Source organism: Bos indicus, chromosome 8 (genome assembly GCF_029378745.1).
Source record: "Bos indicus isolate NIAB-ARS_2022 breed Sahiwal x Tharparkar chromosome 8, NIAB-ARS_B.indTharparkar_mat_pri_1.0, whole genome shotgun sequence".
In the NCBI taxonomy this organism is placed as follows: Eukaryota; Metazoa; Chordata; class Mammalia; order Artiodactyla; family Bovidae; genus Bos; species Bos indicus.
The window spans coordinates 1,421,046-1,445,796 of NC_091767.1; the positions used below are offsets into that span (position 1 = coordinate 1,421,046).

At 42.9% G+C, this 24,751-nt stretch overlaps 1 protein-coding gene across 3 annotated transcripts in view; it reads left to right on the top strand.

Moving 5' to 3' along the window:
* CLCN3 (chloride voltage-gated channel 3) overlaps positions 1–24,751 on the top strand; it is an 89,042-nt gene that overhangs the window by 8,932 nt on the left and 55,359 nt on the right. For all 3 annotated transcript variants that reach the window (XM_019965758.2, XM_019965763.2, XM_019965761.2), the window contains exon 2: positions 1,894–2,069. In XM_019965758.2, the coding sequence (XP_019821317.1) occupies positions 1,910–2,069 (160 nt within the window). In that variant the 5' untranslated portion in view covers positions 1,894–1,909. The remainder of the gene's footprint in view (positions 1–1,893; positions 2,070–24,751) is intronic.

A 24,751-nucleotide genomic window follows, 5' to 3' on the forward strand; every position in this document is an offset into this window, starting at 1 on the left:
GTGACCATCACGTAAAGAAGTGAAGAATAGTGTCTGTGTTCTTTGCAAACCCTTAGTGGACGTGCTTTGCTACATCAAAATGAAAATGACTTTTGAATTGTTAATGCTTTTTTTAAAAAAAAAAACTTTTAGTTCTTTACTCAAGAGCCACAATATTTAATTTTATCACCTTTGTGGACACTGCAAAGTTCTTAGTATGAACAGTTATATTCATACTATTTTAACATTTACCTTGAAATAAAACTCTTGTTTTAATTAATATATTCTAACAGATCTCTGTATAATAGACCATTTTTGGTAGAGGTAATCATGAAACATCAGTAAAGTTGAAAAGCAGTAAATATTTAAGATTTTATTTGTAACTTAGGTGCTAGTTTTTGGTTATTTTACCACAACCAGATTAGCACTGTTGTCGAAAGGCCTTGTTTATTGAACACTGAATACATCTCTCTTTTTACCTGCTTGATTAAGTCAACAGTCTGATCACTGTTATCTGTGTATTATGTTCTACTTACTGCGTAAGATGTTCAGACCAGAGCTCTCCAGCTCCACCTTCTCTTAACTTCTCTTTAAATTAGGTAATTGATACATCTTTTTAAAAGTTGTTGTTGTTCAGTTGCCCAGTCATGTCTGACTCTTTGCGACCCCGTAATTTTTAATTAGAGGTTACTTCTCCCCCACCCCACCCCACCTGGCCAGAGGAAAATATCCTGAGGACTGGAGAGTGTTTTGACCTTCAAGTCTTGTGCGCTAGATTCCAGCACTGAAAGCGGACCACGCGTAGTCCACTCGCCTTTACTCGTGTGTGCTCATCGTGACAGAGCTGACAAATCTCGTTTTACCAGGCTTACTGGATGAACTGCTCCTGCGATTATAGCTTTCAAGTCCCACCCCTAAACCTTTTGAACCTCTTGCTGGTATCTTGCTCACTTGTTTTGATGTTGAGCACGTAGGTAGATGGATTTACAACACCAAGCTATTCAGGAGTTACATTGTTCTTAAAGCACGGAGTAAGAGCCTTGAAAACATGTTCTTGCTTGTTAATTTTCTTATGGAAAGAAATGCAAATAGTGACCTGTTACCATATTTTCATGGCTGATATTTGACTATGGGCTTTGAAGCTTTAAATTTTAAAGTGTTGAAAGGAGAATGGAATTTTACAGATGTTTAAATGACATTACTTTAACATTAGTATTGGCACCTGGTGAGATATCCAAAAGGTACGTAGTGTCTCCCGTTCATACCTGGTGTGTCAGCCACTGTCCCTTTCTCCTGTGGGCAACTTTCTTAGAACTCTCTCCAGAGGTGGTCTGTGCACACACAGCCTCTACCACAGCCCCCTTTCTTTGGGTGGAAGCCCCACACATACTGTGGTTGTCACTTAGTTGCTAAGTCGTGTCCAACTCTTGTAACCCCATGGACTGTAGCCCGCCAGGCTCCTCTGTCCATGGGATTTTCCAGGCAAGAATACTGGAGTGGGTTGCCATTCCCTTCTCCAGGGCATCTTCCTGACCCAGGGATTGAACTCTGGTCTCCTGCATTGCAGGTGGATTCTTTGCCATCTGAGCCACCAGGGAAGCCCTTGCGTATACTATAGTATATTGTAAACACTTCTCTGTACTTTGTATTTTGAAACAATGGATCTGAGAGACTACTTTATACCATTACCTGAAGAAGTTCTTCATTCCTTTTTACAACTGCTTAGTGAGAATAGAATTATTAAATGATCCCCAAAGACTTAACCCAATAGAGTTAGCTATTGTTACAGTAATGAAGTATTTTTTTTTAATATGAGATCAGAAGTTTTCTTTACATTGTTAAAGTAGATGGTTTTTATTATATGTTGGGAAAATGTTAAAGCTATTTCTCCCCCCCCCACTTTTTTTTTTTCAGATAACCAGACAGCTAAATGGAGTCTGAGCAGCTGTTCCATAGAGGCTACTGTAGAAACAGCTACAACAGTATAACCAGTGTGAGTAGTGATGAGGAGCTTTTAGACGGGGCAGGTGTTATTATGGACTTCCAGACTTCTGAAGATGACAATTTGTTAGATGGTGACACAGCAGTGGGTAAGTTTGACATTATAGCTCTTAATATTTGTCATCATGAATTGTTTTAGGCATTGTTTTATTGAGGTTAAGTTTTGGGATGGCTTTTTTGTTGTTTTAATTTTTACTTATTTCTTTGGCTGTGCTGGGTCTTAGTTGCAGCATGTGGAATCTTTAGCTGTGGCATGTGAACTCTTGGTTGCGGCATATGGGATTCAGTTCCCTGACCAGGGGTTGAACCTTGAGCCCCCTGCATTGGGAGCGTGGAGTCTTAGCCATTGGACCACCGGGGAAGTCCCTGTTTTTATTTTAATTGCAGTGATTCATGTAACCATTTTAAAGTGCACAATTCATTGGAATTTAGTCCATTCACGCTGTTGTACAGCTACCACTGGTGTCTGCTTTTCATTTGTTGTTTCGTCACTCAGTTCTGTCCAACTCTTTTGCAACTCCATGGACTGTAGCCCACCAGGCTACTCTGTCCATGGAATTTCCCAGGCAAGAATACTGGAATGGGTTGCCATATTCTTCTCTAAGGGATCTTCCCCAACCTGGGGATAAAACCTGAGTTGCGTGCAGTACAGGTGGATTCTTTACCACTGAGCCACCAGGGAAGCCCAAAAGAATATCTCATATATGGATAAACTTAAAAATTTCAGTATAATATACTGCAGAGAGGTACACAACTGTAGTTGAAGCAGAAAAGCAAAACTTACGGGGTATATATTATATATAGAGAGAGACAGAGACATATAGAAAGAGATTTATTATGAAAGATTGGCTCATGTGATGGCAGAGGCTGAGAAGTCCCACCAGCTGCCAGCTGCATAGTGGGAGCTCAAGAGAGTTGGTGGTGTGGTTCCAGTCCAGATCCAAAGGCCTGGGAACCAGGGGAGCCAGTGAGTTGAGGCCCAGTCCGTACCTGAGGGCCCAGGCCCCATGGTGCTGATGTCCAAGGGCTGCTCCAGCAAGAGCAGAGTTTTCAGTCTGCCAGTTCAAATGCTCATCTCTTCCGGAAAGGCCCTCGCAGACACACTGGCTATCTGGGCATCTCTTTGCCCAGCCTCGTTGATACATAAAATTAGCCAGCACAATAATCACCATGTCACAAGCATGGAAATGAATGAATTTCTACAAAGTAGTTACACTCATGTACCTCAATTAAGAAGTAAAACGTGACCAGTTTCCCAGCAATCCGCCCGCGTTCCCCCTTCCAATTTCAGAGGTAACTGTTATTTTGATTTCTGTCACCACAGATTACATTTGCAGGTATTTAAACTTTATATAAAAGGATTTATACTATATATACTCTTTTGAGTCTGGTGCCATTTACTTGTGTTTTGATTCATGTATGTTGTTGAATATAGCAGTAGTTAATTTATTTTCATTGCCATGTAGTATGCCCTTTGTAAATACACTTCAGTTTATCTGTTCTATCTGTCATATGTTGTGAAACACATTTAGGTTTTTTAAATTAATTTTTCTTAGATTTTGGCTATTAACAATCATGGTGCTGAGAATTTTCAGGTACATGTATTTTAGTGCATATCATGTACGCAGTTGTGTGGGATTTATCCCTCAGGATGGTCTCTTGGATGACAGGTGTGTGAATGTCAGATCCTGTGAAAGGCGGTCACAGTCTGGGCATTGTGTCAGCAGTGTGTGAGCTCTGCTTGCGTCACGTCTTCACTAATACTTGATGTCGGTTTAAAAATTTTGGCTCTTTTGATGTGGGTGCATGTGTAAATCATGTGATGTGTAAATCAAATTTTGGGTTTGATTTACAGTTGCCTAATGGCTTATGAGTTTAAATGCCTTTTGTGTGTTGTTTGGCTTTTTAGATAGCGTCTTTTGAAGTGCCTGTTCAGTCATTTTGCCTAAGAGGTCTTTATGCATTCTGATTGAGTCCTTTGTTAGATTTATGTATTGCAGATGTCTTCTCTTGCTCTTAGTAGAATCTTTTGATGAAGATACTGTCAATTTTAATGAAACCCAGTTAATGTTTTCCTTTATTCTTTATACTTTTCCTGTTCTGTGTTAAGATAGCTTCCCATACATACCTCAAGGTCAAGAAGGTATTCTCTCCTTGTCTCCTACAAGTTTTATTTTTTGTGTGTCTCTTGCATTTAGTTTTATAATCTAACTGCAGTTAATTTTTATATGTGATATAAGTGTTCAGATTCATTTTTTCCTATATGGATAACTATTCGGCCCATATATTGGAAAATCTTCCATTTTCCAGTGCATCGGAGTGACCTGTTTCTCATCTATCAAGTGGATGTATTTCTATAGGTCTGTTTCTGGACTTTTTCCTCTGTTTCATTGAAATATTTGGCTGTCTTTGTACCAAAACCCAGGTGGTGCTAGTGGTAAAGAACTGCCAATGCAGGAGACATGAGTTTGATCCCTGGGTTGGGAAGATCCCCTGGAGGAGGGCATGGCTACCCACTCCAATATTCTTGCCTGGAGAATCCCCATGGACAGAGGAGCCTGGCGGCCTACATCCTTGGGGTCGCAAAGAGTTGGACACAATTGAAGGGACTGAGCACGCATGGACGTACCGAAACCCAGCATATATATGAGTTTCGTTTCTCGCATTGGTTTTATGTAAATGTGGTCCGTTTACATTTAATGTAACCACTGATATATTTAGGTTCAAGTCTACTGTCTTTCCATTTCTGTTCTATTTGTCACAGTTGGCTTTTTTTTCCCCACCTTGCTTCCTTTCTCTTCCCTCCAATACTGTTAGTTATGCATTCCCTTATATTTTGTTTGATGGGTTACTCTAGAGATTAAAACATGTATTCTTATTAGTTCTACTATAAATTAGTACTTTTCTTTCTTGACATATTTGTTGTTGTTATTCAGTCGCAAAGTCGTGTCTGACTCTTTGTGACTCCATGGCCTATAACCTTCCAGGCTCCTCTGTCCATGGGATTTCCCAGGCAAGAATACTGGAGTGGATTGCTATGCCTTTCTCCAGGGAATCTTCCTGACCCAGGGATCGAACCCACATCTCCTGCATTGGCAGGCAGATTCTTTGCCACCGAGCCACCAGGGAAGCCCTTTGGACGTATAGTTGGTACTTATTTATTGAATGAGTGAATTAATTACAAATAAAATGAGTCATCAAGCTTGGTTATATGCCTTCATTTCATTCATGACAGCTGAAGGATCATATAAGTCATTTGACAGAGTTAAAATAGTGGAAGAATTAGGATGAAACTTGAAGTTAGTGGATTCCTTCCAGTTTTCATGGTTGGGGTGGTATAAATGAGTGCTTTTACCAGTTTACGGGAAATGTAAGGACCTTAGGATATTTTAGCCCCTTTTCTCCCCTCCTGTTTTTTGTGCTATTGCTGTCTTTTAATTCTTTATATATTTTAAACTGCACAAGACATTGTTGTTGTATTATGTTGATACCTGTTTAGGTTTCGCAACTTTACTTTTTCTGGTGCTCTTTATTCTGTCCTGCATTTTCGTGTTTTTATCTGGGATAATTATTTTTCTGCCTGAAGAACTCTCATTAGTATTTCTTTTAATTGCAATCTGCTAGCAGTAAGTTCACCCACTCCAGTGTTCTTGCCTGGAGAATCCCAGGGATCGGGGAGCTGCCATCTATGGGGTTGTACAGAGTCGGACACGACTGCAGTGACTTAGCAGCAGCAGCAGTAAGTTCACTTAGTTTTTGTACAAGCCTTTGTTTCATCTTTATTTCTGAAGGATATTTTTGCACCTGTATTCCAGATTTACATTGATCTTTTTTGAACACTTCGAAGATACAATTCTCAGGGCATTTGCCTTCTGTTGAAAAGTCAGTTGTCAGTTGTATTTCCCCCCACTCTGGCTTCTTTTATGCCTTTTACTTTGTCTTTGGTTTTTCTGAAACTTAAGCTTAGTCATAGTGTGCCTAAGTGTAGTTTTCTTATTGTTTATCCTGGCTGGGTTTAGCACTTCCTGAATTGTCACCTGTTTTTTTTTTTAAATTTCATTTTTGGATAATTCTGACCTGGTGTCCTCAAGTATTGTTTCTAGTATTCCCCCTCTGCTTTCGTTTTAAGACGCCAATCACATTTGTTACATCTTTTCACTTGTGTCTCTTATGCTTTCTTCTATATTTTCTTTTTTTAATTTGGATGTTTCACTTCATTGGGGTAAATAGCAAGGAAAGTGATAGATAGCTGGATCAAGTATTGTGTGTGGTTTTATAAGCAGCAGCCAAAAGTGGCTACACCTGTTTGCTCTCCCACTCTCCGTGACTGAGAGCTCCTGCTGCGCCCGTTCTTGTTGGTGTTTGATGCTGTGTCCGTGCTCTGGAGGCTGGCTTTTGTCACAGGTGTGTAGCGCTGTCTCATTATTTTTTGTCAGGTTTTGAATTTCAGTTATTTATGAGCCATAGAATTCCCACTTGATTGTTTTTGAATAGACTTCTGTACTCTGGGAGAAATTCTCTGTGGTTTTGTGTATGCGTGTGCTTTTTTTCACCTCTGTAGTAATCACTTGTTTAAAAGTTCATGTCTGAGTCTTCTCATGTCGAGGTCGCCTGTGAGTCTATATCTCTTGCTCTTTTCCTCTTGGTTTCTGTCTTTTGACCTTGACTGCAGATGGGTTGGAGAAGGCAATGGCACCCCACTCCAGTACTCTTGCCTGGAAAATCCCATGGATGGAGGAGCCTGGTGGGCTGCAGTCCATGGGGTCGCTAAGAGTCGGACACGACTGAGCGACTTCACTTTCACTTTTCACTTTCATGCATTGGAGAAGGAAATGGCAACCCACTCCAGTGTTCTTGCCTGGAGAATCCCAGGGACGCGGGAGCCTGGTGGGCTGCCGTCTATGGGTCGCATAGAGTCGGACACGACTGAAGCGACTTAGCAGCAGCAGCAGCAGCAGCAGATGGGTTCTGTAATTCTTATTGAATGCTGAATGTTGTATGCAAATACTTACAGGTGCTCTGGTGAAGGTGACATCTTCACCAGAGTGTATTTAGAGTTTCTGGCAGACGGGTAGTCTGGGAGCCAATTGCAATGATCCCATCAAAGATGGAGAGAATTTGCAGCCTGGTTTCAGGCTTCCTGAGGTTTAGTCTGTTTTTGGCTCACTTTAGTTTTAGGGCAGAGCCCCTGAGGGTCTAGGAGAAAGCCTGGCATGTTCATGAAGGCTCTCGGTCTCTGTGTGCCTGGCTGAGACTGATGGCGGCTCTGCTTGCCGCTTCAGGCTCCAAACCGCTGCTCTGTGCTTGGTTTCTCAGCCTCTCTCTCCTGAAGTCTAGGAATTGTAGCTGTTTGAAGAGAAAGGTCAGTTGGTGATGGACAGGGAGGCCTGGTGTGCTGTGATTCATGGGGTCGCGAAGAGTTGGACACGACTGAGCAACTGAACTAAACTGAAGAGAAAGGTATCCTGGTATGAAGTGTTGCGTCTCATTTCTCCAGGATGCTGGCCCCTTCGAGTTCACTCCCGAGTGCTTTTGTCTCTGTGGCCCCAGGAGATGGGTGAGAGCTCTCAGCTGGAGGTCACCGTCATGGTGCTGCTGTGAACCGGAAATGGCTCGGGGTAAATAGACGAGGCTGTCCGGGAGTACCTGTTTGACTTCTTTTCACAGTGTTGGCAGTTCAGGTTCTCGCTGCCTTGTATCTTGAATGTTTGATTTAGAAAAGCAACAACAGTGTTTTGCTGTTATTGGTCATTTGCTCTCTTCCTTGTTGGTGGATTTTTTTTACCCTAATTTTAATTACAAAGTTACAAACCAGATAAACACATGTATTCATAATTTGAGAACATACCCATTTTTCTGTGTTTAAGTAGCTCCCTGGCCCTTTATATGAAGCGCTTTAGAAACTGAGGGTCGTAGAAAGACATAGGAGGACCAGCTCTTTGCATCTTCCCAGGATTGGTGATGTCTTCATTTATAGTTTTCCACAGGAGAGTGTGTCAAGTCAGAAGGAAGGAACAAGGGAACAAAGAAGAATTTTCTTTTGTTATTATTATTTTTTTTAACCAGGAAGGATATTTTTCAAAAACCCCATCAGTAGACTTCCTCTTCCGTCACTGGCCAGAACTGAGTTACATGCCCACACCTAGACTGATCACTGACTAGGAGGATTGCTGACTGGTTAGAACAATCTTTATTTGTTCCCTGCGGTTAGGCACATTACCAGCCACACAAAATGAAGGTTCTGTCAGCGGGAGAAGCTGGAACGACCTGGGGTGAGCGGCTATCAGTGTTTTCCACGAGAGTCTGTGCTCAGAAGTGCCTGGTTGAATGTGCAGGTTGTGGAACAGCAGTTGGCAACAGCTATGTCAGTGTAAACTTCGGGGGTTACAGGTTCTAAATGTTACATCTTGAAGAAAGCATATTACTATTAATTTTTAGAAGCTTTTTGACGTGGACTATTTTCCAGTCTTTATTGAATTCATTACAACATTGCTTCTGTTTTATGTTTTTGTTTTTCGGCCATGAGTCATGTGGGATCTTAGCTTCCCAACCAAGGATCGAACCCACACGTCCTGCATTGGAAGGCGAAGTCCTAGCCACTGGGCTGCAGGAAGTCTCCAAAAGGATATTATTTTGATACCTGTTTAGAATTGTGAAGAGTGTTCTAGAACGGGAGATAATGCATGAAGGCCCAGTTGGGAGAAAATGGATTATGTTGTGAGACACTGAATGTAGCTGGTAGGATTGGTGCTAGCTCTTCTCTCAGCAGAGCGGACGTGGTTCTCTTCACAGTAGCTGGGGAGGGCTGCAGTCCTGGTCTGCCCCAGGGAGACCTCCCCATCTGGGCCGGGACAGGTTTCTGAGGGCAGAGGTCATCTCTGAGTCTGGAGCATGGAAGTGGACAGTGGGACACGCGGTTGAGTGTTAAATAGTCTTTGACTTAATTTCTCTTTAGAACACCAAAAAGTCATCAATCACTAGAGAGAACTGTTGGTGTTTGGCTTGTGTTGGATAGAAACCTCATGTTCATTGGCTCTCCAGTTGCAGACCTGCACTTACATCATGGCTCTGCCAGTTATTAGCTGTGGAACCCCAGCCAGTCACTTTGCCGTAGAGCTTTCCTCTGTAACTCATAGTGGTTCTTCTCTCTTCTGTGTTCCTTCCCCTTTGGGTGCCTTAGGCTCTATCCCCCAACTTGACCAGTTTCCTTTTAATTTAGCATTCAGGTAAGATGTTGGGAACATTCCTGGTAGTATCAAAAAGAAGTGTAGCCCTATTTAAAACTGGAATACGACACTGGACTAGGATTTAGGTTGCAGAGATAAACCACTGTGGAGTCCCCTGACTCCAGTGAACAATTGAGTTACTTACATGTTGCATAGCTCTTGTTTTGAAAATAGCTTAAAAAGATGGACCCATGGATCTCAAAGATGAGATCAGCCTCATCTGCTCAGAGTGAATCCTAAATGATACAGAATATGCTGTGATTAAAAAATAGAGCTTATCCATAATGATAATGATGACTAATTGGTAGTATCAAAAGTCTATAAACTAGTGAAAAGCTGAAAAATTAGACTTGATATGTGTTTAAATATATTGAGTGAGTCACTTTAGTCTGTAATTCAAATTCTGTGGAGAATGCAAAATTTTTCATTACAAGTAGCAGGAAGAAAGGGCCAAGGTTTTGTTGTCTGAGTTGTATTCATTAAAGAAAGCCATATGGTTCTCGATTCGTTGAAAATGAAACACACATGCGTTCCTCTGCACAACGGCACGTTATTCTTAAATGTACTGGCCTCACTGGGAGTAAGAAAACTGAAACCTAGAGTCAGCCACTGTTCAGCAAAGTAACTCTCAATGATTAGTTTGTGTTGATGATGGTAATGAGTTTAAAGTTTAGTTTCTTATGTCCCTTTTTATATCACACATGAAATGTGAATAGTGCAGCTTACTTGCTGTGTCAGGAGTCCCTTCCATGTTTCTAGATTGTTTGTGAATGGTAGTGTCACAGTCCAGAGAAGGCGATGGCTCCCCACTCCAGTACTCTTGCCTGGAAAATCCCATGGATGGAGAAGCCTGGTAGGCTGCAGTCCATGGGGTCGCTGAGTCGGACATGACTGAGCGACTTCACTTTCACTTTTCACTTTCATGCATTGGAGAAGGAAATGGCAACCCACTCCAGTGTTCTTGCCTGGAGAATCCCAGGGATGGGGGAGCCTGGTGGGCTGCCATCTGTGGGGTCGCACAGAGTTGGACATGACTGAAGTGACTTAGCAGCAGCAGCAGCAGCGTCACAGTCCAAGGGAAAGTGTACCAGGAGCAGAAGCATCCAGAGGGCTCACTCCTGACCCCTCCATGTCTGTTGTTGTGTGGTCGCTAAGGCATGTCTGATGCTTTGCCACCCCGTGGATATAAAGAACCTTAAACATTTGGAAATACTAGATTCAAACGTAAGCTGTTTTTTTTTTTCCCCAAGACCATGGGGCACATAATGACAGGGTCTGAAATGCAGAGACACCACATGTTAACAGATTGTTGTGTTCTCTTTCGCGTGTATACCACAAGCTGAGCCTCAGGACTCGGAGAGCCACATAGCGCACGGGACTGCAGGGTGGACTGTCTGTCCTGGTCTTGTGACCTGTCCACCTCTGCTGGAACTTCCCTTCCCTTCTGAGCTCTTACAGAGAGTCCAGCATTTCATTTAAATAGATGTAGCTTTATTCAGAATGTTTGTGTTTGGGTCTCATGTCCCTCTGGGTGGCACGTTCACCAGTACTGTCTACACGAGGGATTTCAGGGCAGGAGGCCTGGGAAGTGGAGGCTGAGGGGCCAGGCCAGAAGCTGGCTGGCCTTCTCCTTGGATGCCTCTCAGGGTTTGGCAGACCTCACAGTCCAGGGTCCAGGCCTTAGTCCTGCAAACCTGGAAGCAGGGCATTAGCCCCGCCAACTGAGCTGTTGCTTAGAAGTGGATTCATATTAACCAGGATCTTAGATCTTGTTAGATGAAAACTGCGAATGTATTTACAATGAGTAAATACATTAATCACTGATGTTTTACGTCTTTTGAGAGAAAAGACGTAAAGCAGCATGTAAGGACACACAGAATTCAGGACTTGACTATGTTTTTGAGAAGGATGGAGCAAAAGGAAAACAGGTTGAGATGCAGGAAACCTAGAGATGAGTGTTGGTGAACGCTTAACGGCTACGTACTTGCTGAGGGGAGACTGGGAATTTGGCTCTAAGCTTTGTAGTGGTGAGTGAAACTAGGAAACCTGTTTAGTTAGGTGATTCTTGGTGTTTATGAGAGAAAAACTCAATCAGTTTCTCAGCGGATTCCCTGTTACTGATTTTAAGATAATCCGTTTTTGAGCGACATGATGAAACGATTCCTTTCTACGCTCTAGGCTGGTTTTCAGGACTGTGATTGCAGTAAACAGCAGTGGTTTTCACAGGGCTTTCTTTTGTAATAACATCCATTAACATCACCGGCTTGAATCCCAAGGCCTGATTCCACGAGGGCCCTGTTACTATATGGTACAGGCATTGATTATTTATGGTGTTCTGGCAGGCTCCATAGATATAATTCAGGCTGTTTTGGAACAGGTGGACAGCATGGAGTTTCAGAAGTCATCAAACTGTATCACTATTGTCATTTTATTTTTTTTGCTGGAGGGTTTTATATAACATTACATAGCAGTGATTTTAGAATTATATTTTGGAATTATAACAGCTACGTACTTATATTCAGCTCATTTTCCTTAAGCATTTGAAGAGCCTAACAAAACCTAAGACTGAATAGAAGGCACTAGAAGTCCCCTTAATGAAAAGTGGAGGCTGTACTCATGGGCAGGGTCAGGGGCCTTTCTTGAAAATCATTTTGTGTCTACCGGAAGATACAAGTACATGATGAACAGAAGGTCCAGAACTTATATTCCATGTGACAAGGTCACAATAATTGCAGCTATGATAAATTTGAAAGGAAGTAGCTACCCATAGACATTTTAAAAAGAAAAAAGCTAAAACAAAACATTCTCTCATGTATCCACAAAATGCCTGGCTTTGACTAATTTACTCAAGTATGTCTCTTAAGGCAGTAGTCCTCAGATCTTTTGTTTTCAAGATCTTTTTCTATTCTTAAAAGATTATTGAGGACTCTAGCAAGGTGTTTTTTTTTTTTTTTTAATTTTAATATAGGTTCAGTTCAGTTGCTCAGTGGTGTCCGACTCTTTGCAACCCCATGGACTGCAGCACGCCAGGCCTCCCTGTCCATCCCGGAGTTTACCCAAACTCATGTCCATTGAGTCGGTGATGCCATCCAACCATCTCATCCTCTGTTGTCCCCTTTTCCTCCTGCCCTCAACCTTTCCCAGAATCAGGGTATTTTCAAATGAGTCAACTCTTTGCATCAGGTGGCCAAAGTATCAGAGTTTCAGCTTCAACATCAGTCCTTCCAGTGAATACTCAGGACTGATCTCCTTTAGGATGGACTGGTTGGATCTCCTTGCAGTCCAAGGGACTCTCAAGAGTCTCCTCCAACACCACAGTTCAAAAGCATCAATTCTTCAGCGCTCAGCTTTCTTTATAGTCCAACTCTCACATCCATACATGACCACTGGAAAAACCATAGCCTTGACTAGATAGACCTTTGTTGGCAAAGTAATGTCTCTGCTTTTTAATATGCTGTCATATTAAAACTGACAGGTTGGTCATAACTTTCCTTCCAAGAAGTAAGCATCTTTTAATTTCATGGCTGCAATCACCATCTGCAGTGATTTTGGAGCCCCCAAAATAAAGTCAGCCACTGTTTCCACTGATTTCCCCATCTATTTGCCATGAAGTGATGGGGCCAGATGATTACAATATCAATATTTACCATATTAAGAATTAAAATCAAAGTATCAATCCTCTTAAATTCATTAAAAAATAGCAAAAGTACATTAATAACTTTTTTAAGCTAAAAATTAGCTGTATGTTCAAAAGTAAAAATAAACTGAGAAGAGTGACGTTGTTTCATGTTTTTACAACTATGTCTAATGTCTGTTTCATAGGAAACAAAACATCTAGATTCTTAGATCTGTTTCCCCACTAAGCCTTGTGATGTGTTGTTTGGTTGAAACATCTGAGAAATATTTAAGAAAATTTGGCCTTATACAAATATTGAGTTGGCTGAAAAATTCATGCAGATTTTTCCATTACATCTTATGGAAAAACTCAAACAATTTTTTTTTTTGCCAACCCAATATATAGTTAGATAAAAAAGAAATCATTTAATAGCCTTTTCAGATGATGTGGATCTCCTTTGATACTACACCCAAACTCAACAGATGATGATTTCCTAAAGGTTAATTGCAGTATGGTAACTGAACCCATAGTGATGAAAGTTTTGCATTGTGTTAATTAAAATCCACGAGCCCATCTTGTGCTTTGAGTGACTCTGTCACCCATGCATGCATTTGTAATCTGCGTAGCGCTCAGTCGTGTCTGACTCGGTGAGCCCGTGGACTGTGGCCCGCCGGGGTCCTCTGTCCGTGGGATTATCCAGCCAAGGACACTGGAGTGCTGGAACCTCCCTGGTGGGCCAGTGGCTCAGACTCTGAGCTCCCAGTGCAGGGGGCCTGAGTCTGGTCCACGGTCAGGGAACTAGATCCCCTGTGCTGCAACTAAGATCCGGTGAAGCCAAATAAATAAAAACAAATGCTGGACTGGGTTGTCTTTTCCTTCTCCGGGGATCTCCCTGACCCAGGGATCAAGCCCGAGTCTCCTGCATCTCCTGCATCGGCAGGTGGAGTCTTTACCACTGAGCCGCCTGGGAAACCCCTGTAACATGCGTTAGTCACTTGGAAGTTGTCACTAGTTTATTAGTTTGCTAGGGCTGCCTTAACACAGACTGGGTGCCTTCAACAACAGAAATTAATTTCCTCACAGACCTGGGAACTTCCCCACAGTTCTAGAGGCTGAAGGCCTGAGACGGAGGTGTTGGCGGGGCTGTTGGCTTCTTCTGAGGCCTCTGTCCTTGGCTTGTAAGCGTCTGTCTCCTGGTGGTGTCCTCATACGGTCTGTGTATATCTGTGGCCTGATGGCATGAGTTTACTAATCCTCCTGGATTAGGCCCCGCCCCAGTGACCTTACTTAACCTGAATTACTCTTATAAAGGTCACATTCTGAGGTGCTGTGGCGGGGGGGCGGGGGGGGGGGGCAGGGTGTTTTTGTACCCATTTGGTGGGGCACAGTTCAGCCCATAACAGATTTCTTTAGATCTTGCTAATAATGTTCACATTATTTTATTACGCAAAACCAGTGAGTCATGTTTTTCAGTGTGGCCACCAATAATCCCACAATCCTATCAGAAGTCTTCATCTGTTGGGAAGGTGTCAGGCCCCTACTGGTGAATACATCTTTCCCAAAATTTAATATCTGCTTTTCCTCAAGATGACACCATTGCTGAACAGTCTATGCAAAAGGGTTTTGTGTGTTCTTTCCATTAAAAGGGTGTCCACTCAAGAGTTGCACTTTCATAAACTGAATAACCTCCTGTTTCCTGAGGGGCATTTGAAAGGGAATCAGGCTTTTATTGTCTAATGGTAATGTGGTGGTAGAGAATTCAGTGCCCGCCAGTCTGTGTTGGTGCCACTTGTGAAAGTGAAAGTCACTCAGTCGTGTCCGACTCTTTGTGACCCATGGACTATACAGTCCATGGAATTCAGGCCAGAATACTGGCGTGGGTAGCCTTTTCCTTCTCCAGGGGATCTTCCCAACCAAGGGATTGAACCCAGGTCTCCCGCATTGCAGGTGGATCCTTTACCAGTTGAGCCAGCAGGGAGGTTCTGGTGCTACTGGGATTTGTGCTGAATGCCAGCCACTACCTACTATGCGTTGCTCTTGTGCTATGAATAGAGTGAAAGAGAGTCTTGTGGAGGCTGAATAATCTCCCTCCCCCACCCCTGTGATTGATTCCTGGAGCCTGTTAATATGTTACTTTACATGATAGAAGGGACTCTGCAATTTGAATAAGTAAAGAATCTTGAAATGGAGCCATTATCCAGGATTATCTGGGTAGCTCCATTGAAATCCCAAGCATCCTTAAATGGAAGGGGCACGAGGATGAGTCTGAAACCGGGGCTGGCCAGCTGAGAGAGTTGCAGGAGAAAGCCAGTTCTGACCCCATGTTGGAAACTGTTTCTTTGACTTGCTTTCATCATACTCAATGGCTTGCCTGGAGAACCCTGCCCCTCTGCTTGGCTGTAAACTAAAGCGCCTTTGTTCAGCTCATGGAGAGAGAGTTTGTCCCTGCCCACCTGTGAATAGATGAGATAAACACACCCCTTCCAAAGGCTGGCCGCTCCCTTGAAGATGTTTTGCTAGACTGAAGACTCTTTCACTTTACTTGCCCACTGCATTTCCCGTTCCTGCCTTTTGACTTTAGTTCCTCATTGCTTCTTTCTCTCTAATCTATACAAGAACCTGGCTTCCACACCCCAATGAGATGGTTATTTTGAGGCACTAGCCTGCCATCTTCTTGGGCTGCTGGCTCTTCCTTGCCTCAGCACGTCTCAGATTCATTGGCCTGTCATGTGGCGAGCAGAGGGAGCCTGGACTCAGTAACAAGAGGAAGGGGCCACCGGCCAGGGAAGGAAGCCGAGAACAGCGTGGAGGTGATTCTCCCTTGGGGCCTCCAGAAGGGGCGCCCCCGCAGACACCTGGACTGTGTACTTCTGACTTCCACAAGCGGAAGAGAACACATCGTGTCCTTTCAGACCACCGAACCTGTGCTCATCTGTCACCGTTGTGGTAGGTGGCCTGCGCAGAAGTCTCATCTCAGGAAAAATGCTGCGGACCTTGGTGTCTCCAGGGCTCTGTGACCGCACTGTGGGAGTTCTGACTTGAGATAAGCCAGCTGCAAAATGCACATGGGGAATTGAGTACGGCACCTTGCTGTCTGGTATTTTATAAGCTATGTGAATGGAAGGGCTTATATAAAAAGGGCAAAATCTGCATGTATAATGTGATCCCAGTTCTCAAAATACTGAATACATACACGTACACACACCCTGCACACATTTGGTGGGAGATAAACCAAAATAGTGATTTTTCTCTGGATGATGGAATTTTTTTTAATGCTTTACAATTATTTCTGTTTGTTTATTTTTGGCTGTGCTGAGTCTTTATTGCTGCGGGGGCTCTGGTTGTGAAGGTACGGGTTTCCCACTGCGGTGACTCCCCTTACCGTGGAGCACACGCTTTCCCTAGGCGTGTAGGCTTCGGAAGTTGCAGCGCTGACTGAGTTTCACCGTGGTGTGTGGGATCTTCCCAGATCAGGGATCAAACCTTCGTCTCCTGCATTAACAGGAAGATTCTTTATCCATTGAACCACCAGGGAAGCCCCTTGTTAATGCTTTCTGTTGTTTTGCAAATTGTCACCAATTTGTCTGCAGATTTATAAAACGGTGAGCCAAAACTTCCAACTGACTGTAAGGTGTATTTGTCCATATAGAAAGATCGAAAGTGTTTTCTGAACAGTTTAACTTGCGTTATAACTGAAATGTTTAGCCATATGGCAAACATTCTGTGACGTTCTCTCGCTGGGCCTTGCGAATGTTAAAGTTGAGCTTGTGCCTGGCTGGCTGAACTCCAGGTCTCTGCACACCTTTCCTCTGCCTGTAATGCCTGTCATTACCTGTGCCTTGCTCCTCAGGTTTTCCCTCACGCCCCTGGAAAGCCTTCCCTGACTTCTCAGGTGTGGGTTAGACCCTCCTGTGTCGTGAGCTACGTTGCTTCTGTTGTGTTTGCTTTCTTGGCTTTTCTTATTTATTTTGGTTGTACCTTGCCTTCTTCCTGGACTAAGCTTGCCATCTTTCAGTATATTTATCCTTTGTTTTTCTGTCTGCTTTGTTCTATTTAGGGCTGATCAATTATGTACTAATGGCATTTCTTAAGTCTTGATGAGCAATCTTATTTTCTTTATTTCTAAACTTTGTGGCACTGGGGTATTAGTCAACCATGGTCAGCCATGGGTGTGGTTTATTTCTCCCTTCCCAAAATGTCTAATATATTGGCATACATTCCAGTAGAAGCTTGTTAAAAGTTTACTGCTTTATAAAATATTCATCCTGTTTAACATATTAGCTAGGTTTACTTTATAATGTTTAGGAGTCTTTTTTTTCCTTTTTTATTTATTGAACTAATATAGGTGTATTGAGAAAAGTTTTGGTTTAACTGGACACATAAGGCGCCAGTGGAGTGGCAGGAACTGTCACACACCCACGTTGTCACAACGGTATCACACGGGGGCCCCAAATGAAGAGTCATCAGGAGGGAAAAGCCACAGGATAGAAGAGGTGGGCTACGGTGTATCCAGCGCCCTGGGGTTAGTCGTGCCAGCACTTGCGTTTGTCATCTTTCTTATCTAAAAAATGAATGTGAAATATCTAGTCTACTCACCCAACTCAGATTAATCTTGGAAACAAAATAGAACAATATAGTAGAAGACATTGTGGAAATGTTACTGTTAACATGTGAGTCCTTTGTGGCAGTTTTGGCCTGGGTTCTCAAAGGCTATCTGTACTTAGTCAAACAGATTACATCATGACATTCACATAGGTTATCCTGGATTCATAATAATTTCATACAGTTAACTGCAGGGTTTAGTGATGACTTGGGTTGCCTTGGAGAAGTGCTGATTCTAGACCTGGGGCAGGGAAGATACAAGGGGTGTAGTATGAGAAGGAAGGAAATGCTCAGAAACAAAAAGATCAGGACGGTCAAAGGAACACTGAAGGAACCTGAGAGAGCACCTTGTGGCCAAACCTGGAACCACTTGAGCACAAAAATAAGGCAGAAGGAAATGGCAACCCACTCCAGTGTTCTTGCCTGGAGAATCCCAGGGATGGGAGAGCCTGGTGGGCTGCCATCTATGGGGTCGCACAGAGTCGGACACAACTGAAGTGACTTAGCAGCAGCAGCAGATTATATCCAAAGTGTAAGATCAATGTAAATGAGTTCATTTATGCAATGTAAATGATAGGAACTGATATAAATGACTGAACATTTTATAAGTGGGGGAGAAAAGACAAGTGTCCTGGATAATTTCTGTAGCTGTCCATCCTTGAGGAGGAGGAGCTGCCTCCACCCTCCTCCCTTGATGATGGGCTGCATGTGGTGGCTGCCTCCCAAGACTAGAGCCTGGGATGCTAGGAACTCCGCAGTGGAGGGAGCTGGCCAACACCGTCATACCGGATACTGGAGGTGCCACTGCCAGTGAGGCCGTGTGGACATCGCATACCCCCAGCATGTGACAAGAAGACCACTTGCCTTGGTGACACTTGCCTTTCCAAAGACTCATAACCCCAGTCTAAGCACAGGAGGAACTGTAGACAAAGCCAGACTGATGGGGACAAGGTCATGACAAAGAAGGAGAGACTGAGAAACTGTCAAGACCAGACGAGTTGAGAGATGCGTTGCCTAAATGCAGTGTGGTGTCCTGGATGGGACCCTGGGGTAGAGAGAGGACAGTGGCAGAGGCTGGTGAAGCCAGAGAATGTCTGGGCTTTCCTTAGTGTAAGTGTGCCGATGTCAGTTTCTTAGCTGAGAAAAACATGCCCTGAACACACAGGACATTGTGAAAGTGAAGGGAAAGTGAAAATTGTTCAGTCGTGTCTGACTCTTTGCAACCCCATGGACTATCCAGTCCATGCAATTCTCCAGGCCAGAATACTGGAGAGGGTAGCCTTTCTGTTCTCCAGGGGATCTTCCCAACCCAGGGATTGAGTCCAGGTCTCCTGCATTGCAGTCAGATTCTTTACCAGCTGAGCCACAAGGGAAGCCCAAGAATATTGCAGTGGGTAGCCTATCCCTTCTCCAGCGTATCTTCCCTACTTAGGAATCAAACCAGGGTCTCCTGCATTGCGGGAAGATTCTTTACCAACTGAGCTATGAGGGAAGCCCACATAGGATATTAACTGAGAATGAATATTTGGGATGGTAGTCTGGGAAGCTGAGTGAGAGATACTCAGGACCTCTTTGTACAGTCTTTGCCACTGTCTTACACATCTAGAATTAGTCCAAAGTAATGTTTATTAAAAAAAAAAATGAGTCCAAAAGCATTAACTTATAAATAATAAAAGCAAAATGTGCTTATTGTAGAAAATGCGATTGATAGAAATTAAGCATGCTAAATTAAGATCCCTCATAATCCTGCTACCCACAGGTAACTGACAGTTTTGGTGTATTTTTTTTAGACTTCTATGTATTTTCCATCCAGCAAGTAATTGTTAGGCTCCTTTATGGGCCAGGCACCACACCAGGTGCTGGAGATGGAGCAGTGAACAAGAGTGATGCGAGTCTCTTTCATGGAGTCTGGGCTCTGCTGAGAGAGAGAGCACCGCTGAAATAAATAGTAACCCCACAGGAAACAGTGACAGTGGTGTTAAGGTGAATGCTGTCAAGAAGCAGTATGGTTGTGAGGACATATAAGTGAGGGAATCTAAGATGCATCATTGGAGGTGAGAAGTGAAAAATGAGGAGTCGAGCAGGTGATGGGAGCAAGGAGTGGGGTGCTGGGAGTTGGGGTACCAGTGTGGGTACAGTCGGGAGATCCTTGGGGAGGATGGAGTTAGGGGCTAGAGTGGGAAGGGACTGTGGCTGGAGGGGTGGTTAAGCAAGGTTGAAACTCTGCATTTTAAGGTGTTGGGCCTTTTCCCTGAAGAGTGATGGGGGAGTAGTATGGTGATAGTAATTTTAGAAGATTGTTCAGCTGCCATGTGGATTGGAAGGTAGTGAGAGCAGGGAGGTGAGTGTCGTAGGTCAGAAGGGAGCTGATGGGTTCTCTGATGGGCAGAGTGACCTGCAGAGCAGATGGAGTCAATAGAGAATCCCAGGTGAATCAAGCCAGATGTGCTGACAGGATGGGGGCTGGGGGTGCAAGGGAGAGTTCTGCGTTATTAGTATGTGAAGCTGGTAGTGCCATGTACAAGGTGGAACCTGGGACCTTTTTCAGTTAATGTTAAAAACATTGCCTTATGTTACAAAAGCATACCTTAGCTTTAATGGTTGCATAATATTTGAATACATGAATGTGTTCTAAATTTCTGGAAAAAAATTATTGGGAGAATGGCATTTATTAACATTAGTTAATGTATAGTGAATACATTTTGAAAATGGATGGTAGAATTGTTGCTAAAAACTCTAAATGCTGCTAAGATGATTGGAGTTGGTCGGTTTCTGTGAATAAGAATAATGAAGTTTATTTGGTATCAGCTGCAGGGAAAACACGTTAATAACATAATCGAACAGTAATTTTTTAGTAAACTCGGTATCCTCGCCTGGCAATTTGTAAGCAGAAACAAATTACTGATGGTGTAAGATTATGGTACAGCTCAGAAATCTAAGAAATGTAATCTGAGTTAGAATAATTTGACTGTGCTACAGCTTTTCAGAGGTTATGTTTGTGCTTGAGGTCTTCAGGTGACAAGTTGATTTTAATTTCATCCGGCATCTCCCAAAAACATTGGTGGCATTGTTCTAATGAGTGAGGTGTTTGCCTTTAAAGTTGAATTTGGCAACATAGGCTCAAACCTTTAAAAGAACATGAAATGGCTATATCATGAGTCCTCAGTAAAAGGGTTTTTAGAAATTCTTAAAGTTCATAATAAAACAAGGCCACTATCATTTAATGGCTGTCTGTCGGGAGAAGGTCAAACCTCTTTCAAACACTCCGCTCAGAATTATTTTTAGAAATGAGCAAATAATTCTAGGGTTCATCTGATACTCATTCTAAGCACTGTCATGTTCTTAATACATATGACACCCTTCAGATTCTGTTGCCAACTAACTTGTAGATTTTCTCTGCACCTGAATCTCCTACCTAATATACGTGGAGTAGGGGACTTGCTGAATTTATGTGCACGGATATAGGTAAGGTCACGTGTTTAGGGAGAGCTAACCCATACTAAGTTTATGAAGTGCTGTAATTCAAGATGTTACTAACAAACTAGGAAAAAGAAGTTGGTCTGCTAAAGGGGTGCCTTAATGAAATTAGTCTGTTATAGCAATGGCAATCAAATGGTGGTTGGGTATTCTCAGAAAGATCATTGGGAAGATGTGAGGTTAGTTTTGATTATCATCTATAGAACCTGATGGTATTTATCTCAGATGTCACCTGTAATTATTGTAAATTGTTCTACAGAAAGAAGTCCATTGAAAGTTACTGAAATTACTAGGTCAATAAATAATTGTTTAGTATTATACTCTACCTCTCATTGGAAAAGACTGATGCTGGGAGGGATTGGGGGCAGGAGGAGAAGGGGACGACAGAGGATGAGATGGCTGGAAGGCATCACTGACTCGATAGACATGAGTCTGAGTGAACTCCGGGAGTTGGTGATGGACAGCGAAGCCTGGCGTGCTACTATTCATGGGGTCGCAGAGAGTTGGACATGACTGAGCAACTGAACTGAACTGAACTGATACTCTACCTGGAGAAGGCAGTGGCACCTCACTCTAGTACTCTTGCCTGGAAAATCCCATGGACGGAGGAGCCTAGTAGGCTGCAGTCCATGAGGTCACTAAGAGTCGGACACCTGAGCGACTTCACTTTGACTTTTCACTTTCATGCATTGGAGAAGGAAATGGCAACCCATTCCAGTATTCTTGCCTGGAGAATCCCAGGGATGAGGGAGCCTGGTGGGCTGCTGTCTGTGGGGTCACACGGAGTCGGATGCGACTGAAGCAACTTAGCAGCAGCAGCAGCAGCAGCATACTCTACCTCCTTACCCTAATGTCATGATATAATGAATTATTGCTCTGTGCATGGAGACCATTACTTATGAACTGTTCTTGGGAGAATTGAGAAAACAGTCAGTTAAATCCTGTTTGTGCAGTGGCTCCAGTTAAGAATTGAAAAAGGCTTCAGTAGTTATGAAGTAAACCTATAAAATCATCAGTTGAGGTAAATATTAATAACTAAAATCATAGGGAGTCAGTGGACTTGTTTAAACAGTTCTAAAACATTAGCATTTAGAGGAAATTCCTTGAAAGAATCTATGCTTAGAACAAATGAAAGTCAGAATAGATTATTATGAACCTGTCAGTGTAGATCATTATGAACCTGTTACTTGTAACTTGTTTGAGACTGTAAATAAGATTGGATTAGAGGGGGTTAGGATAGGGAAGAAAAAAGAATAATAAATTCACACTAAATTCTAATAGACTCAGAAATGGCAGGATAAATTTCTAACTCAAAGACTTTTGAATTGTGACTTATAACACACATCATAAAGATGCGTAAAGCATACTTGTACAGAATGAGTTACTACACAGCAAGCACTTTTGCAACCTGCTCAGATTAAGGAAATAAGCATGATTGCACTCTAGCAGCTTCCTGACCACACCCCTTTCCCTTTCCCTAGAGATAAATACTATTATCTCTTTGGTCACTTTGTTGCTTTCCTTTATGGTTTGATCATCTAGGTATGCATCATCGGGATTGTCATGTAGCATACCCGGCTTTTGAAGATTAAATAAATTGAATCATACAGTACATATTCCTTTGTTTCTTGCTTTTACAAAGCATGATTTTCAAGAATCTTCTTTGTTGCAGGGAGTAGCTGTTGTGACATTGCTCAAGACTATGTCACTCTTTGTTGTCAATATACCACAGTATAGATATTCATTCTGCTACTGATGGGTCTGCTACTTCTTAACTGTTTCTGGTGGGTACAGACACTGCTGTTTTAAATACGATCCATGTAGCCTGGTGGGTATGTGCACAAGTTTCATTGGCCTGGGTGTGAACTTGTCAGGTTGTAGGCTTTATTTTTTATAGTGTTGATTCAGTTTACACTCAGGTCAGGATGTATGACAGCTCCACCTTTATCAGCTGCTTGGGGTTGTCTGACTTTTGCTGTTGTCCATCTGCTGACTGTGTCATGGATTCTGATTGTGGCTTTAATTTGCATTTCCTTGGCATCTTTTCATGTTGATGGACTATTTGAAAAAATTTTTTTGAAGTACCTATTCAAGTTGCTGATTTTTCGATCGACCTGTGTGTCTTAGAGATATGTAACATTAGTCGTTTTATATATACAGGCTTCCCATTACATGAGTGTAAGTATCTTTTATTCTGTGGGTGGTGTCTCATTCTCTGTCTTAGTCTGTTTGGCCTGCTCTAAGTCTGTTGTTCCATGTCCAGGTCTAACTGTTGCTTCCTGACCTGCATACAGATTTCTCAAGAGGCAGATCAGGTGGTCTGGTATTCCCATCTCTCTCAGAATTTTCCACAGTTTATTGTGATCCACACAGTCAAAGGCTTTGGCATAGTCAATAAAGCAGAAATACATGTTTTTCTGGAACTCTCTTGCTTTTTCCATGATCCAGCAGATGTTGGCAATTTGATCTCTGTTTCCTCTGCCTTTTCTAAAACCAGCTTGAACATCAGGAAGTTCACGGTTCACATATTGCTGAAGCCTGGCTTGGAGAATTTTGAGCATTACTTTACCAGAGTGTGAGATGAGTGCAATTGTGCAGTAGTTTGAGTATTCTTTGGCATTGCCTTTGGGACTGAAATGAAAACTGACCTTTTCCAGTCCTGTGGCCACTGCTGAGTTCCAGATAGGAAAAGGAGTACGTCAAGGCTGTATATTGTCACCCTGTTCATTTAACTTACATGCAGAGTACATCATGAGAAACCCTGGACTGGAAAAAACACAAGCTGGAATCAAGATTGCCGGGAGAAATATCAATAACCTCGGATATGCAGATGACACCACTCTTATGGCAGAAAGTGAAGAGGAACTAAAAAGCCTCTTGATGAAAGTGAAAGTGGAGAGTGAAAAAGTTGGCGTAAAGCTCAACATTCAGAAAACAAAGATCATGGCATCCAGTCCCATCACTTCATGGGAAATAGATGGGGAAACAGTGTCAGACTTTATTTTTCTGGGCTCCAAAATCACTGCGGATGGTGACTGCAGCCATGAAATTAAAAGATGCTTACTCCTTGGAAGGAAAGTTATGACCACCCTAGATAGCATATTCAAAAGCAGAGACATTACTTTGCCAACAAAGGTCCGTCTAGTCAAGGCTATGGTTTTTCCTGTGGTCATGTATGGATGTGAGAGTTGGACTGTGAAGAAGGCTGAGCGCCAAAGAATTGATGCTTTTGAACTGTGGTGTTGGAGAAGACTGTTGAGAGTCCCTTGGACTGCAAGGAGATCCAACCAGTCCATTCTGAAAGAGATTAGCCCTGGGATTTCTTTGGAAGGAATGATGCTGAAGCTGAAACTCCAGTACTTTGGCTACCTCATGCGAAGAGTTTACTCATTGGAAAAGACTCTGATGCTGGGAGGGATTGGGGGCAAGAGGAGAAGGGGATGACAGAGGATGAGATGGCTGGATGGCATCACTGACTCGAAGGACATGAGTCTCAGTGAACTCCGGGAGTTGATGATGGACAGGGAGGCCTGGCGTGCTGCGATTCATGGGGTTGCAAAGAGTCAGACACGACTGAGCGACTGATCTGATCTGAACAGAAATAGCACAGTCTGGGTGGCTCTAACAGCTCTAGAGGCCGGCAGACTCCTTGTCAGGTGAAGAGGGGTCACTTCTGGTTCCTGGTCTGCCATCTTCTCTGTGACCTCCAGGGAGGTCTGTTATAAGGGCACTAATCCTATTCATGAGGGCTCCACCCTCATGACCTAATCACCTCCCAAAGGCCCCACCTCCAGATGGCACCACACTGGTGATTATTTCTCTCTGTATACATTTTGGTGGGATAAATACA